The sequence below is a fragment of the Amblyomma americanum genome, chromosome 5 (genome assembly GCF_052857255.1).
Source record: "Amblyomma americanum isolate KBUSLIRL-KWMA chromosome 5, ASM5285725v1, whole genome shotgun sequence".
Classification (NCBI taxonomy): Eukaryota; Metazoa; Arthropoda; class Arachnida; order Ixodida; family Ixodidae; genus Amblyomma; species Amblyomma americanum.
This window is the reverse complement of record NC_135501.1, coordinates 24,260,733-24,278,324: the sequence shown is the minus strand read 5'-3', so window position 1 is coordinate 24,278,324 and position 17,592 is coordinate 24,260,733. Positions and strand designations below refer to the sequence as shown.

General features: G+C 50.2%; 1 protein-coding gene across 4 annotated transcripts in view; it reads right to left on the bottom strand.

Moving 5' to 3' along the window:
- Nucleotides 1–17,592, bottom strand: part of LOC144132332 (uncharacterized) — a 222,134-nt gene that overhangs the window by 48,679 nt on the left and 155,863 nt on the right. For all 4 annotated transcript variants that reach the window (XM_077664658.1, XM_077664657.1, XM_077664655.1 and 1 more), the window contains 2 exons: nucleotides 14,201–14,364; nucleotides 2,281–2,396 (listed from right to left, as the gene is read on the bottom strand). In XM_077664658.1, the coding sequence (XP_077520784.1) occupies nucleotides 2,281–2,396; nucleotides 14,201–14,364 (280 nt within the window). The remainder of the gene's footprint in view (nucleotides 1–2,280; nucleotides 2,397–14,200; nucleotides 14,365–17,592) is intronic.

Genomic DNA, 17,592 nt, shown 5'->3' with positions numbered 1-17,592 from the left:
CAGCACTCTGCTTCAGCATGCCACCTCACTTTATCCACTGGACCTGTTGACTCACGCTAGCACTCCCGTCTGCGTTGCTGTTCAGTTAGCCATGCACATTGTTCGGCTTCAGAATGTGTCGAAGGACCGGCTTCATCCACGATTTACCGTTGGCTGTGCTGTAGATTCCTCCAGTGACTTCATCTTCCATCTCTTTTTTTCTGGCGTCTGCACGTGCACTCAACCGTGCTTCTAGCTCTTCATACACTCACCTTGCCTCCACTTGGCTGCAGCTGGCACGACAATCCTCCGGGCTTACCCGAGCTACTCCGAGGGTTCAACATGGCAAGCGACGGCTTTTCCGCGAGTGATCCGTGTGGCGCTAAAAACTACACTGGCTTAACTGCTCACTTGTTCGTGCTCAAATTTCACACAGAGATGGAATTTGGCGATCAGTTTTGTTTTATACTACGTCTGGGTGGCTTAGTCTCCACAATAGAATGCTCGTTTCTCCAGATGGCGCGAAATGGCACTACCAGTACCACTGCTCTGAAAACTCGCTTGGGCTCGTCACTGCAGACAATGCAGATTTAATGATTTATTCTGACTGAATCACGTAAGTACCAAACCCATACGTAGCATATAACTAAACCAATTGCCATATGCCACTACTGTGTGAAATATGAGTTCGAACAAGCGAGTGTTCAAGGAGTTTTTTTTTCGCCGATTTTCTCCGAACAACACAATGCTCAGTAGGCTTCAGAGCCGCAGAAGCAGGTCCCACAGGAACAATGCCATTGGCAGCAAGGGGACTCCTACTAGCCCTGTTTTCTAGACCAGGAATTCTGAGATTTTCTGCCTCAAGGCACCCCAACAGCCTTCAACATGTGCCAAGGAACACCCCCCACCTCTTCCTCCATTCCGGTCACAATCTCTCATCACAAGCGTCAAAATGGTCCATGTTGCTTGCGAATGGACCCTTTGTGCTTTTTCGCTGTTTCGTTCACTTTCATAGATATTTGTTTTCTTGCTTTCAGCAATCAGTTTTATTCAATGCCCAACTCTCACTCATGCTCTGGCCTTAGAACCCAAAGACAAGAACGCGGAAAACTACAGTCACGAAAGAAACGTGTCCCATTATCATGCACTCGACTGGGTGGGCTCAGAACCATGTGACGCCTTGTCCAGCTTTCATTGGCTATCTGCCGCTCCTTGCGGCGCCTCCATTCTTTTTGATATCAAGAGATACTGGCTTTCCGACGCAAATAGACTGACCAGTGGCAAAACTTCGCCCAGGCACCACCAGTGCCATTAGATTTCCCAGAAAAACACTTGATGAGACCTACACGCGTTTTTTTTTTGCCTTGCCTGGCCTCGGCAGCACGGCAGTGCAGCCCATCTTTCAGTCGCCACGCGCACGAGTGCACTAACACGCGTCGCCTTGTGCACCATGCCCCCTCCACACCATCTTGTCGATGCCATACGTGCACTGGCACAGCTAGCCACAGCGATGTCTTGGCACACTGCCAAGTTCATCGGGTGAGTCACTCCTACCAGCACTCCTGTCGAGACTAACATGCGGCGCTGTTACTGGCGCTGCAAAGGTCTGGGCTGTGGACGGCACCAGTGCCGACGGCTCGAAACTGAGGAACGAGCTGAGAAAATCTAACGCTTTGAAATGAGTTAACAAACGAGGTACTGTACCCTGCTTCGCACACACCCACCACAAGTGCGCCGTAAAGGGGAGGCAGGATAGTGTGGGTGCTCATGGAACCCACAAAAGCAACCCACAGAACCCAGTTCGAGAACCCCTGTTCTAGATGGTGAAGCTGACATAGGCTGCAGTAAAAACTGACACACAGTTGGGCATAAGTTCATTTGGGCAAGAAGATCTTGACTGTCGCAAAGAAAATAGGGTAGATTAAATTCATTAGACGGACAGTTAAAATCTCCTGAGCACGACGTGGAGCAGCCGACAAGTAGTCCATTACAGTGGATACAGAGAGAATTTTCTACTTCCGGAGAAGCTGAAGCTGCTTATCGGAATGTGGGAGTGTTGCCGTAACAGAATAACGGCCTGAGGGGAGAGTTGGTGCATGATGAAATGAACGGCTGCGCAAATCAGGACACAGACAAGAAAGAGACACCACATGCGCACATGCATGCAGACACACATGCGCCGTAACATTTGAGACTTTGCAAGTGGTGGTCTCTGGAACAGCAACCAATATATCTAGCCGCAAACCACAGGTACAAGGTAGCACAGTGAAATGCACTTTGTTGGAATGCGATAATGCTTGCCTGAAAGGAGTCATCATTGTCCACGTAGGTCTCCTCCGTGTTGAGCACCTCCGCCACATAGACACGTGCGTAAGCGCCAGCCGCCAAGTGGTGCAGCACCTTCACATCCTGGCCTCCTGGGGGTGCAACACATGCAACACATCACACGCACTGCTGTCTTCAAGCAGTGGCTGCTCACAAGTCCCACATGTTCTTCTCAACATGAAAACTGCTGCATAATGAAACAATGATCTGACTTTGATGGCGCAAGGACAGCTTTTGGCCACAGAGCAGTAAGGCACGCGGTTTTTTTGGTCTACTCAGTGCAGGGTCAGAGACTCGGTGACCCAAGCATTTCACCCCAGAGAAGCCAAGCACCATGGCGGGTGACAGACTGGACCCAGTGCATCATTGATGGGTGCCCTGTGGCACTGGGGACCGAACACCACACCTCCCGCATGCGAGGCAGATGCTTAAGCTACTAAGCTACTGCTGGAATATTCTAATGAAATCACTTTTTATTGGCTAGTAATCAGATACAGTGCAGTCAGTATAGAGGCAGAGCCCCACACCTCTGCCAAGAGTTGTGAGAGGTTCTTATGGCTAACGTAATGTGCTTAAGGCAATCAAGCAAAACACAAAAATTGCCCAACTAAGGGAATTGGTGAGCTGCAAAAGCAGTTATACACTTAACATTTATTGCCAAAAATTACAGGGGGTACATAAGACTAATGTGCTATGAAAGTGACAGCATTAATTCCTTAATTCATGTTTTTCTCTTCCTTTAAAATGACATATCTACTCATAAGAATATAGTAGCAAGGCAACGCATATATTATGTTCGCTTTTGTTTGCCAAGCAGCAAGGTTTATGACCTATGGGATGCATGCTCGCCTTGCAAGCTCAAGGTCTTTGCTTCAATTCCCCGCTCCTTTGGGAGAATTTTTTTTTTTTTTGCAGACGACGTCATTGGAGGCTTTCTGGACCACTCTCCTGGCTACTGACGATGCCGGGTTTCAGTGATACTAATGGGCCACATAAGGCTTTTCTTTTAAAAATGTGCCATTTTAATACTGCAGAAGTAGTCACTTGTGCTTGAAATGTGTTGCTGTAGTGTGATCTGGTGTTTAGTTACAGTTGTAATTACAGTGTAATCTACTTACAACGATGCTAGACATGACGATATTTCGCTTACAATGATCAAATTCTAAAGTTTTATCAGTTCTCCCATTGCTCCTTGATAAAAATAAACCATATACAGTAGAAGCCCGCTGTTACGTTCCTCACTGCTGCGTTTCCCCGGCTGCTACGTCGTTTTCATCCGGTCCCGGCATAGCTTCCATAGGATCCAATGTATAAGGAACCCAGTTGTTACGTAGTAGCTGTGAAAACGTTCCCGCATGATACGTCGCAACTTAGCACCCCGAACACGCCTGGGCTGAAGTAGGCAATGCGCTGCAACCGCCATTTTGACTTTTGCCGCGTTTTCGCCGGGCTTGGCTATGGAACTGGCTGCAAGAAGCCGCACGCCAGTTCGAGAGGCCGCCACTAGGTGGCCATTCGTGAAAAATGCTCTCACTTTTACGGTCGCCGCATGGTTGTTGAACGGGTCGACTCCTCTTCTACCATGCTATCGTCATTATGTATTAAGCCTCGTGAACGTCGAACTTGTGCTTAGACGGCATCGCGCAAGCGGAAGGCGCTTTCCCTTGAGGAAAAGCTGGACGCATTAAATGCAGTCGACATTGCCAAGGACCTTGGTCTCCCACCCTCGATGCTTAACAGCATCATCTCGAAGCGTGCCGAGATAGAGGGGAATGCAGCGCTCTTCGGCCCGAAAGCAAAGCAGGCTCGTGGCAAAAACGGCAAGCCACCATTCTAGACTTCTAAGCGCACTCTGTGGAAATAAATTGTCTATAGTTGAAGCTGCACTTTTTTCATTCATTTTCGGAGCTTTCCTCACTGTTGCGTTTTCCTGGCTGTTACGTTTTTTCCCCCGGTCCGGTGAAAAACGTATGCACGGGGTTCCACTGTATAACGATACAATCATTGGCAAAACAACGGATACAGTGATAGACGTCTGATCAGCGGGAAGGTGTTTACTATGAAAATCTGCCTGAATATGAAGAAATATCAAATATCGAATACATGCTCAGTACAAAAAAACTAAGAAAACGATGAGCAAGCAAATGTTGTTCTTATTTTTTTTTCAAAATAGTGTATGGTCTTTTCAACTAAAATAAACAAAGCTAGACTGCTTCAGTACCATATAAAAAACAATGTGCACAGAAATGTATACTACTTGATTAGACAGCATAACAGTATCCAAACTATAATGAGGTCATGCAAAACAAAATCCATAAAGTTACAAGACTGGCCACAAAAAAATAACATGATGACTATTAAACCTCATTCATTTGGAGTTCAAGGGACCGGAAGAAATGCCCAGTTCATCCGAAGGCCTCTGTTAATAAAATTGACCGCGCCCCCTCGAAAAAAAAAAATCCTGCCGAAAATGCTGAAGATGCAGTAAGGCCTTATCAGGAGGCTCCATCGCGCTAACACCTGTAAGCCCGTGACGAGCCACCCGTTTTGGAGTGCTGGAAGAACAACACAAATGCAACCAAGGGGCCGGGGAACAGACACTGGCGTCAGAGCGGCGAGGCGGTTTCTAAAAAGGAAAAAGAAATAAGCCACGCGGAGCTGGGACTGGACTATCGGCTAATGCGCGGGCCGACATTTGAAGTTGCCGTGGGGCAGCGGTGAAGCTCAGAAACCGAAACTACGCAGCCAGGCTATTTTTTTGCCCTAGCGACAGTGGCCTTCCGATTGTTGCCACGCCTGCCGTTACGCCCGCTAAAGAGGTGTGCAGGTTACAATGCACCATGCAATAGGCGAGATTTTGACAGGATCGCTTGCCCTATTGTGACTACCGCGCCCCTTCAGGAGGCTCCCGCGGAATTCTGCAAGTAAGCTTTCCCGCATAGCGTAGTTTACAAAAAGGGATGGCGGAAGTCGCGCTCGGAGAGTTATGAAGGTGACAGGATGCATTCTTCGGATGTGGGCATTCAATATGTAACGTATTACCGGAAGGATTAAAAAAAAGGTGCGATTTCGCGTTGCGATTGCTCAAAGCGGGCCGTCGGCCATCTTGTTCACAGCACGGGTGATATGTGGGAAATTCTCACGAGGTGAAGCCTTGCAGCATCGGGATGCAGTCGGTCCGCGTGATAAATGGTGGAGAAGAAAGGGGATAGGACCTCTGTATTCTTTTCCTGCAATTTTTAACTCAATTATCGGCTAATTTGCCCAGATATTGTGGTTTTGCCACAGTCGAATTTATGAAAGTATACGAATTATACGATCGCTGGCGAGTATTCGGGAATTTTCGAATATTCGGAAATTCACGAATATCAATTTTCGAATACGGATACGAATCAAATATCAAACATATTCGATTCGTATTCGAAATTTCGAATATTCGCACTCCCCTAAATAAAATACTTTGTAGCGAAGAACGTGCTTGGCCGCCGCCACACACCTCACGCAAACATAGTTGCCACCTGTTTGTGAGTTTGTGAAATAGACACGCAGTACAGACCCTGTTAAAACACCAAAATGCATTTGATGGGAGCTCTGGCAAGGGTGGCGCTCTCGGCGAACTTGGCAGAGCACCGAAACCAACTGTGCCCTTGACAGGAGCATTAGTGGCTACATGCATAGGGGAATACGTGAGTAACGTGGGTGTATTCTTCTGGTGTTTTTTTTCTTGGCATGTGTAAATACAGTCAAGCCCCCATATAATGGCCCCACTTAAGACGAACTTCCGCTTATAACGAACAAGACCTGCGCAACCACCAAAATATACATTGTTTCAATGGCACAAAATCACATGTATAACGAACGTGATTAAGCCCTGCTGATCTGTTACAGCATAAAGCCGGCGCCGCGATGCGAGATAACCTGCCTCCGACCCCTTTGTGCCCCCGGTGTGCGGTATGTTTTCCCCGAGCCTCATCGCAGGCGAACTGCCTGCCCCGTTTCGTGCTGCTTTCAGCCAAGCTACCCTTTCCCCGCCAATGCGCCTTCCAACATCGCCCTCCCGCCGCTCCTCGCAACTCCGCTCCCCTCTCCTCACTTTCTTGCTAATCCATCCGTGGCCTCCGCGATTAACTGCGCCGCTATCGGTGCCGATCGCAGAGGCCACGCTCCGTGAAACAGGCCTTCCGTGGGAGCCAAGAGGTGGACACCCCTCATTGGTCTCTCCGCTAGCACTGTGCGTCTGTATCTTTAGCTTGATTAGCTTGATTGCCGCCTGTGCACGCTGCACGTCTACCCCTTCACGCGCTTTTGTAACTCTTGTTGCGGTGCGGACGTTTCGTTGGCTTCGTTCAAACCTCAGGCCCTGGTTGTAATTCGGGATGGCGGACGGGAACACCGTGCCCATTTCCATTGTATTCAGCTGTAGAGATGATGAAAGCGGCCTGGGCGGGGGTGCGGCCACTGGCGAGCGGAACTGCTTCCGCAAGGCCAGCTTCATCGACACAGTGTCTGATGCCCACCCTTAAGTTTCAGAAGATGACCAGCCCGGCGGCGATTTGTGGCAGCGCGTCGTAAACTCCGACATGGGGGTCATGACATTGGTTGGAATGATTTTATTTCTGCCGATGACGACACCGACACCGCGGAACTGTGCACGGACGAGGGCATCGTTTCTGAAGTGCGGGACGACAGTGACGTGGAGGGATCAGATGAGGATGAAACTTCGGAGCCATCACCCATAAATGTGCCTGTAGCAATGAGCTACATAGAGAGCCTCAGACAACTTGTCTATGCCAATGGCCTCGGCGATAGCACGCTTCTGCTTTAAATAAACTGGAAACCTCCCTCATCGGATCTGCGCTGCAGAAACAGACGTCCATCACGGACTTTTTGCAAAGAAAAAATTTTGTTTTGACAAGCAACTGTCTTTAAAGCTGTGGTCCACTTACTACGAACTTTGGGATATAACGAACGGATGGCGCGTGACACTGTTATAAGCAGGCTCGACTGTATAACAATACTGCTTATAACAATGTATCGCATATAAGAGTGGTCAGTCGTAACAGTCAGCTTTACGATGTGTTCAATGGTAAAATAAACTGCTTATAGCAATGCCGTCATCGCACATAATTGGTTATAATGATTAAATCTGGTCAGTGAGAGCCAACCTTAGAAAAAACAAAAACATGGAAGCGCTACAACCACTCCAGTCAAACCACGCTTGCAACACAAAAGCGCGTGCGTGTGCAGACTGATGAACCGAGCCGGTGCAGTGACACAGCAAAAGCGAAAGAACCCAAGACGTGCACTCGGAGACACTGGGCACGCCAAGGATCCTTGCATGTCGTAGCAACGCAGGGAGGAGACACGGATGTGTTCTCTCCCAGGCAAGGAAGTAAGGGAGCCTTGGTGGAGCAGTCCATTATTAATGGTTCTGAGCGGTGAGCTGCGTGCAGAAAACGCTACGGCATTTTTTTTTTTGCATTCTGCACAATGGCTGGCAGTAACCGCATGCATTGTCCAATCTTCCATTGTTCTTTGGTAGCTTGGCCGTCCTCCGCTTCTCGGATTGCACGTGTTCTGATGGCAGGCGTTGACGCGTCAGACAAGTTGCTGCGTTGCTGCACTGTTGTTGCTGCATTGCTGCGTTGTTGGTGAAGTGCACGCACATTGCCAGCGTGGCGCAGCGTGTTCTTGCTCTTGTCAGCGGGTGTCAGCTCTCACTGTTCTCTCGGTTCTGCAAGCTCCTTGGATTGCCAGTGATGCGGAGGCTTGCGAAGCTCCCGCCAGTGCAGTGATGACGGTGCTTTGGTCATCGGTGAACGGTAATGATTGTGACATGTCAAATCCAAGAATTCTTGCACGTCTACGATGCAGCCATGACAAATGAAGATCTGGCCGACGAGGTAATCATGGCGGCTGTCATCGGCACGGGAAACACCGAGCAGGAACCTATGTAAGTTGTGGCGTCTAGTAAAAGCTCGTTATTTTGAATTGATTCGAAAGACCGGATAATTCGAACTGCCAGCACTGTCCTAGCCAATGCCCATGTAAGTTTGTGGCATCGTATGCTTGTTAATTTGGATGCTGCGAACCTCGCGCCAGTTAACTTGAATGAGCTGCCAAAGGGAGACTGCGTCCAGTTATGACTGACGCAAACCTGAATTTTGTGCTGCAGAGTCATCCGTGCACCTAAGACGGGTGTGTCAGTTGAATACTTCCCACGCTTCTATGACGGACCCAGCTGCACCGGCAGGGCCATGTTGCCCGCCCCAGTGTGCACCACACCATTCGCCAAACACACGCAAGGAGAAGGCCCTTTTCGTTCAAAGCGGTGGAACCGCCCAACGCGATCACAAAACAGCTAACGGATGTAACTTCGTGAAGACGGAGTGCCACTCGGTCGATGCGGTCGGAGAAACCCAAGTGATGAAATGGCGAATGGCGAACTTTACCTGCCGCGGTGGCTCAGTGGTTAGGGCGCTAGTCTACTGATCCGGAGTACATGGGTTAGAGTCCGACCGTGGCGGCCGCGTTTCGATGGAGGCGAAACGCAAAGACGCCCATGTGCTGCGCCATATCAGATGGTCAAAATTATTATAGAGGGCTTCCTTTCTTCTTTCACTCCCTCCTTTATCCCTTCCCTTAGGCACAGTTCAGGTGTTCCCCGAGATGTGAGACAGATACAGTTGAACCTCAATATAACGAAGTCCAATTTGCAGCCGATAATTTCGTTATATCGCGAGTTTCGTTAAGTCGAGGTTCGCATGTTTCAGCAGTCTAAATAAGGATGCAGGTTCTTGGAACACTCCTGGCGTATGACACCTTGTAGACAGCAAAATTACAGAGATAACTAATAAACCCCGGAACTAATAACAACCAAGAGCGTGATGCCCGATAGCCAGCGGGTACGAACGCATTTTTCCCCATTACGCGTACGGTGAAGAGCAGGTCTGCAGCAAGCACCGCGCCTAGTGCTCATGGCTGCCACTAGATGTGGCCATCAGTACCATCATCATCATTTGTCATCACTAAAAAAAAAAAAAAATCCTTTCACGAAGACAGGGCAACCCGTGGCGCAAAGAAAAAAAAATTATACACATACCAGAGCTGTCAACTTGAATATTCGTTCTAAGAAAATTGAAAGTAGTATTAACTTGGTGGATCCATGAGGCCACCACTTACCATTAGAGCGCTTAAAGCCTGGACTCCATGTACGCGAAAACTCGCGCGAACGCGAAGGCGACAGCAGCAAGCGACGAGCGACGCTGTCGCGCGAAGCAAAATGCGTGTGTCGCTTGCCGTGTCGCTCGGATCTGCACCCACAGAAAATTTCGCTCGTCACCCGGAAGTCCCCCATGCCACTGGCCAATCAGAGCCCCCCGAAGCCGTTTCCGGTTTGTCCACGGTTTCTCACGGGTACATCTCAGGAAACCAGCCCGTCGTCTTGGTCATGGCCACCGTCGAGAAAATATTTGGTTTTGTAGCTGAGAGGCAGACCCGCATGATTTAAATAATTAAAACAATCGACTTGTTGGGTGCGGAGGGCTAACAGCATTTGGAGCGGGCTACGCGAGTGGGCGTACTGCAGGGAGAGATGCGTGTCGAGCCGCGGGTACCGGCGCTCGATCCACCGTGCCGCTGCGCTCCAAATGTGCAGAAACACTCGCGGCGCGCATTCTCACTGGTAAATTATAGTTTGCATACTTACAATCAGATTGCGGTGACAGTTTATGGGAGTGTTTTTACTAAGCCGGAGTGCACAGGAACCGAACGAAAGCACACCTCCCCCGTGAACCCGTGATGTGACTTTCCGTCTCCGCAAGCACGCTGTTGGTTATCTCCTTTGCCGCTACACCACTGCCATAGAGGAAATATCCCTTTGGCCCTGACTATGAGGCACACTCACAAAATTTTAAGAGAGAGAACAGGTTACGGGCGTGTTTCTAAGCTTGAGTGCGCAAAGCACGGAGTCCGCTGCGCACGTCGCGGGTTCACGTCGCCTGCTGCCTTGGCTTGCATAGAGGTTGCCCACAAGCAACGGAGCGAGCGTCGCCGTGCCGCCTTGTCGCGACGCTCGCTCCTTCGTGCACATGGAGTCCTCGCAGCCATGGGATAAAACCGCGCTCAGTAAAGAAATGACGACGTTGATTCATGAACGCTGAAATATTTATTTAACTTCCCGCAGAGCAATTCTATGCAACTCAGGGGGAAGCCAAGAACTCCGTCAGCTTCATCTGCCGCTTTTTAATAAGCGTCGGGGTTATAAGTCGCTCGTAGGTTGACAGGGCTGCTAAGGCTTGCTCTTGCGAGTGCGCGCCCGCAAACGTGCGTAAGAGATCCAGCAAATCCATGATTTGCTTCGGTGTAGCTATGCTGCTTGCCGCCTGGAGTTCTTCGTCCGAGTCGTCGTCCTGCATTTCTGTATCTGTGACGCTCTGGATTATTGCGTCATCGTCCAGCTCTTCAGTTGTCACAGCGCAAGCATCGCTGAAGACAAAGTCCTCGAGTGTCACGTTGCTTGGAGCACCTCCCTGGTCATAGAGCAGCTTCCACGAGTCAACGACATCTGCTGTGTACGCAATACTTTCGTCACCGTCATTTGCTCTGCACTCCGCTTCTTCATTCAAAGAAACGCTCTCGTTCAATCCCGCCTTCCTGAAGCACCTGGCTATGATCTCCCTATTTGTTGCCTCCCACGACCGCGAAAGCATCTCCAGGGCCATGAACACGTTGATTTTCGTGTCTCTGCAGAGCGCGATGTTCAGCAGAAGCCTTTCGACGACCCGCTTGCGGTATGCACACTTGACGCTGTTTATTATTCCCTGGTCGAGTGGTATCAGGGAGGTGCAGTTGACAGGGAAATATTCAAGCTCAATGTTGGTAACCGCACAATCTCGAACGTGATGCGCTGAGCAATTGTCCAGAAGGAGGCAAATGTTTGGCCCCTTTTGCGCATTTCAGCATCCAGATCCTTCAGCCAGTTGCTGAACAAATCCCTTGTCATCCACGCCTTTGTCTTTGCAGCGTACTTGACTGGCATGCTCCTTTTTCCGGTAAAGCAACGCGGCTTCTCGCTTGTGCCAATTACGAATGGCACACGCTTATCGCTGCCGTCCATGTTCACGCACAACAGAACAGTGAGACGCTGTTTACTATGTTTTCCACCATGGCACTTTTCATTTCTCAAAGCCAACGTCTTCCTTGGCAACAGCCGGTAGAAAAATGCGGTCTCGTCGGCATTATATATTTTGGAGACGTTGTAACGTGATAGAATGTCAGGAACACAATCACGCAACCAGTCCGCTGCTCCAATTGAGTTCGCCTCGGCTGATTCTCCGCTGGCCACCTTCCCAACAATACTATGCATTCCTTGAATCATTGCAGCCACCCGCTGCTGGCTTTGAAGTCGTTGTGCCCAAGGATACAAGCAAAGTTAAGAGCCTTTTGTTGAAGAATGGCCCCGCTCAACGGCATGTTTTTTGCGCGCATATCGAGGAACCATGAGAAAAGAGGTTTTTCAATGTCGACGTAGGCTGCTTCCTTTATCTTTTTTCTTTGTTGGCCTGAACCACCAGCACTGACGACACTCATGATACTGTCCTTCAGTTTCAAAATTGTTGAAAGCGAGCTCGACGAAATTCCATACCTTTCAGCAACAGCCGCCTTCTTTTCGCCGCTCATCACTTCGGTGATAACTTTGGCCTTCACATCAAGGCTCAAAACTTTTCTCTTGCGAGGTGCACCACTCATCGTGAATAGGACAACCACCTAGGCCCAACGAGATCAAATAACCAACTGAGAAAACGTGCCCACCGCTGTTCGTAAACCTACTTCCGGTTGGCGCTTTCCCATTCCAACAGGCCGGTGACGTCACAGCGTGACGCGTCCCGGAACTTCTGAAGCACTCCGGCTAGCACCACAGGAGCGCGTCCGTTGCGGGTTTCATACATACACGATAGATGGCGCAGCGGCACGTTTTGCTCCATGTATTGAAGTGCGCCAGGAAAATTTGAGCATTAAAGGGCGCATACAAATCGCTGTATGCCCGGCTAAAGTTTTCGTCTGCCTGTCAAGGAGGCTCCTGGTACGTGCGTGCGATGCGCGAGGACTTCGTTAAATTGGAAGTACAGTATAAAATGACCTCGTTAAATCGCGAAAAAAAATACATGGTTTTCAATGGGGCAGAAATTGGGAAAAATGAGAAGTGCGCTATTTCGAGAATTTCGTTAAATTGAGGTTCGTCATATCGAGGTTTGACTGTACTACGCCATTTCCTTTCCCCAAAAACCAATTGACCGATTTTCAACTTATGAGACAAGCGATAACTGCCCGCAACAGCGTTGGGGACAAAAGCAAGTTGACGGCAATGACAATGCGACTGCCACCTCGAAGTGGCAGAGATCGCAGGGTCCTGCACTGGCAAAAAAGGAAGTACCGAAAGTATGTCAAGCCAATCTACTTGCAGAGTAAATCCACATCAATCCAAGATACCGGCACTCGTTCACGGCTACATTCATGATGGCTGTCATTCTTTACGCCGAAGAAACGAACCACTGTGCGCCGAGCCGCAAGTTCAACGTTTGCAACGGGTGATACAGGTGGGGCAGCTGCAGCAAAGCAAAATTTTGAACTGTTCCGCGCGATGCCATGATGTGGCCGTTTGTGAAGTGCAGAATGCGTCCGCACTGCAAAACGAGTGACAAATGCGCGCTATGGGGTAGACATGCAACGCATACAGGCGGCAATGAAGCCAATCAATCTAAAGATACAGACGCACAGCGCCAGCGGAGAGACCAATAAGGGGCATCCGGGAGCGTCAGTGCAGCCACCTCTTGGGTCCCACGGAAGGCCTGCTTCACAGAGCGTGGCCTCTGCGATCTGCACAGGCGGCGGCACGGTTGATCGCGGAGGCCACACATAGATTTGCAAGAGAACGAGGAGAAGAGAGCAAAGATGCGATGCGGGGCAGGGGGGCGATCTTGGAAGGTGCGTCGGCGAAGAAAGGGTAACTTGCTTGAGAGCGGCACGAAACGGGGCGGGCAGTTCACCTGCAATGAGGCTCGGGAAAGCAAACCGCGTGCCGGGCGCACAAAGGGGTCGGAGGCAGGTTATCTTGCATAGCAACACCGGGTTTACGCCGCCTGTTCGCTGTAACCGATCAGCAGGGCTTAATGACTTTCGTTATACGTGTGATTTGGTGCCATTGAAACAATGTATATTTTGACGGTCGCGCAGGCTTTGTTCGTTATAAGCAAAAGTTCGTCTTAAGTGGGGCCGTTATATGCGGGCTCGACTGTATACGTGGGTTTGACTGTATGCCACCGCAACACTCGCTCCGGCTGGAAGCAAAAGCACACCAAGAATGTACACAGGGCACGGCGAAGGTGATGGCTGTGAAAATGCAAATGTGAAAATGCATGCATTTCCACCACTGAAGGAGCAGCGCATGTCAAGAAGAGTGCAATTTTCCTCTCTTGTTGCCCACAGAGCAGTGCAGTACACACCACTGAGTTTCACAGTGAAAAGCAGTCAAGTAAATGAGCCAAAAAAAAAAAAAAAAACTGGCGCACTTTCATTTTGTGGTCTCCACAGCAGCCCTGCTACCTAGCCCTGGGAGGAGCCGACTGCCCACAGCTAAGCGAGGGTTCTACTGGTCACAAGAGGGCCCATGTTTGGGCCGGCAATAATACCGCATTTTACTGCGAGGGAGCAAGAATATGCAAACGTGTGAGAGTACAAGCAAAACAAAGGCAGATTACACACAGAGACTGCCCATCACAAAGACAGATGTGTGACTTCCTTCTCCCAAAGGGCCATAGTGCAAAAGTAGTAACCCGTCCAACAGCACGTGCCTGAGCTGCTCCGCAGAGAGTACCGCAGGGGGCTCATCACTCACCCAGGCTGATCACTGCGTCTGCCTTGAGTACAGGGCGGCTTTTGGCAAACTCAAACAGCAGCTGCCGGTCGCTCTCACACGGCTGCCACGAGGAGAGGATGGAGCTGCGCAGTTCCTGGGAGAACGGGTCGGGGCAGGCCAGGTCACACACTGCCCCCTCCGTTCTGGAAACAAGTGAAAAAGAGGCCAGCTGGTCAAGTGGTGCTGCTGAAGCAGAGAAGCAGAGGCTCCGGCAGGTCAGGGACGTTTCCTTTGGGATAGAGCAGCGCCGGCTGCTGCTCTGGTGGTCTCGTGTTCTACGGCATTGCACCGTAGGCTCCCTGCCATTCCTAAGCCTGTTCCGGGGATTCAGCAACTGACGCAACCACTTGCTACGCCCAGGAGTACCCCCACTGCTGTTACCACCTGCATCGCCCTGCCAACGTCAACGACAGCGCTTCGATCGCGAGCTCTTCCAACGCTGCCAATGACGCCAGCCCTAAGCACTTCCAATGCCACCTCTGCGTTGACGCCACTGCCTGGACCCATGCAACGTTTCGCCAGCACCGAACACTATTAGGAGCAGCAGAACACTCTTACTGCTCCAGCATTACAAGTACCATTAGTTTTAGTGTTTTGTGCTAGTGTTGTTAATTTGCTTTGTGTGTTAGTGCCTGTGTGGTGTAGGGTTTATTAAATGTGCATCCGTGTGAGCACAGCTGTCGTCCGGGCCATTCTTTCGGCCCAAGCGTTCTCCTGAGATCTGTGACAGTACATGTGGGACACACACATGCGCACACATACAGTAAAACCTCGTTGATGCAAGGTCAGTGGGACCGCAAAAAATATTCTCGTTTCTAAAATAGTCACAGTGGCACCACAAAGTGTTAATGTGTGCCAATAGGCCTGCTTCGTGTATAACCCGCACCTGAGAAAATTTTATGAAAAAAAGTGCAGCTTATACACGAGTATATACAGCAAGTCATTCCAGCAGCGTTTGCTTGGGGTCTAGTTGGTTCACGTTTTCGCGGCGGAATTCCTTTTAACGCAACACAAAGGGGAACAGACAGGTGCTATTTTGTCCCCTTTATGGTTGCTTTAAAAAAATTCCGCCTTGAAAACATGAACTAGGCCCCAAGCAAATGCTGCTGAAATACCTTTTTTCTATATTGGGCCCGATTAAATGCAACCCTTAGTGGCTTTAAGTGTTGCACTAAAAATTCAGCCTTGAAAATATATAAGTTGACACACACCCCCTTGTGTGCTTTGTCGTGCCGCCACATTCTGTTTTGTAGTTTCCCGAGAGACAGCATCGCAGCATGTGCAAACTCAAAGCATAATGGTGCAGTCACAAGAATAGCAGTCCGCAGCAGGTGGCGATCAAAAGCAAAAAAGCGGCACTCCACCCTGCCTCAGCACTTGCATGTGGCCCGACTGACTAGTGGAGAACTGATTGAACTGCAAACGGTCCTGTAGTTTTCGGTGCAATGCACGCCGTGGAGATAATCAGAGTCGGAAGTTTGCCCTTGTGCTACCTTCTTCCTACTGCTCATCCAAGGAAACAACGCCAGCGCCAACGCCAGCGCGAACGAGCCGAGCAAACGGTGTGCAATTCGAATTTTCTTCAGTGGAACCGACTTGCATATGAAGCAATGGCTCGCTAACAGCTTGGCCCTGAGCATAGGTCGACCCTGAACTTCAGGATGGTAATTTTTTGAAGAAAGGTCGACCTTACCATGGCACACTGCTCGAAGATGCGGCACAGGCCAGCACTCTGCACAGTCAACACATCATGGGACACACAAAGACACTGTTGGGGGTGGGAGGTGCTTCAATGCCACTAGGCGCTGCTTTGACCACTGCCAGGCTGGAGAGGAGTGACAAGCGCGAGCACATCTTGCCTTGACGAAGCGCTGAGACAACGCTGCTTTGAAACTGCTATCCATGCCTGCGTTATAGTCAAGCACACCTTCTCCTCTGCAGCTGAGTGCTTTCGTGGTCTGCAAGCCATACCAGATTGCCTTTTCTGCCAAGAGTACCGGGGCTGGAGCGCTTCACACATCCTGCATGGTGTATTATTATTAGCATTGCTGTGCAGCGCCGCCTAACAGCTCCGGACTCGCAGCTCCGAGGGGCTGGAATCGGGCAACATTAAGAGACCGGAAACGTTAAGAGACCAGTAACGTTAAGAGACCGGAAGCGGGCAGAGGAAGAAATGGGCTTGGGCAGGGCATGTGATGCGAAGGCAAGACAACTGCTGGTCCTTAAGGGGGGACACGGGTCTTTCGGGCCGAAAAATCTCGAAGAAATCAGTTTTTAGAAAATGTTATTTTCGAAATCAGCAGCCATTTATCTACCTCTCTGTTAAATTTCTCGCCTCTAAGGTCAGTATTATACTCACAATACCAATTTATATAATCCATGTCGCCCGAATTTGAGCTGAAATCGGCGCCGAAACAGCAGTATTTCGCAAAGCATAGCTCCCGTTTCATGCGCGGCACCGCAGCCATCTTGGTCTCATTTGAAAAAGCCGCCTTTCGCCTTCAATTTCCCGCCACTACGGCTTCCGTTCGCCCATTGGTTGCCGAGAAAATAGCAAAAAAGAAAAGGTAGTATTCAAAATTCTATTGGCTGCCGCGGATCACGTGACAGCAGGTCGTCATCCGATTGGTGGAGCTGGCTGGCAGCGTCTGCTTGACGCGCCCGAGCCGCGGGGAGACGCGACTCTTTGTGCCGGACAGTGCAGTGCAAGAAACGCGCAGCGATGCCTGGTTCAGCGCGCATGGTGCACTCAAGGCATAAATTCGGCAAGAAAAGGAAGAAGTCGCTGGTCGATAACCTCAAGAGACGCCCTGCTGTGCGCCCCGACATGCGCTGAACGATCGTGTCGGCGAGGCCGCGCAGGTAGGCCTAACGCGCTCCGCGGCACGGGAAGCTGTAAGCGGCAGCGCCCGCATCCGCCGTGATACAGTGATGCTGGAGCCCTCAGATGTGCTCCAAAATAAGACGAAGACTGAACAAAAACTGCGAGAACTCGCCTCAACTCCAGCAACGGAGCGGAAGTTCTTGTTGTTTACGTGACGGCAGCGCGTCGGACTGTCTGCTCGACGAGGCAAGCTTCACGATCGTTTGTTTGGAATCGCTCAACAGTTTGTTGAAACTTGTGAAGTGTAAAACGTGTGGCGGCAATGACTTGAGCTTCGTAAAAGATGAGCGAGAATACGGCCTTGCCGTTAAACTTTCTCTTCAATGTGCGAGCTGTGGAGACGCATCGTCTACATGGAGTTCGCCGCGGGTACGTGGCGATCAGAAGATCAACCCTTTTGTGGTGAATGTGCTCGCTGCTCGTGCAATGCAGAGCACTGGCAACCAGCAGACAGCTCTAAATGACATTTTTTCATCGCTGAACGTTT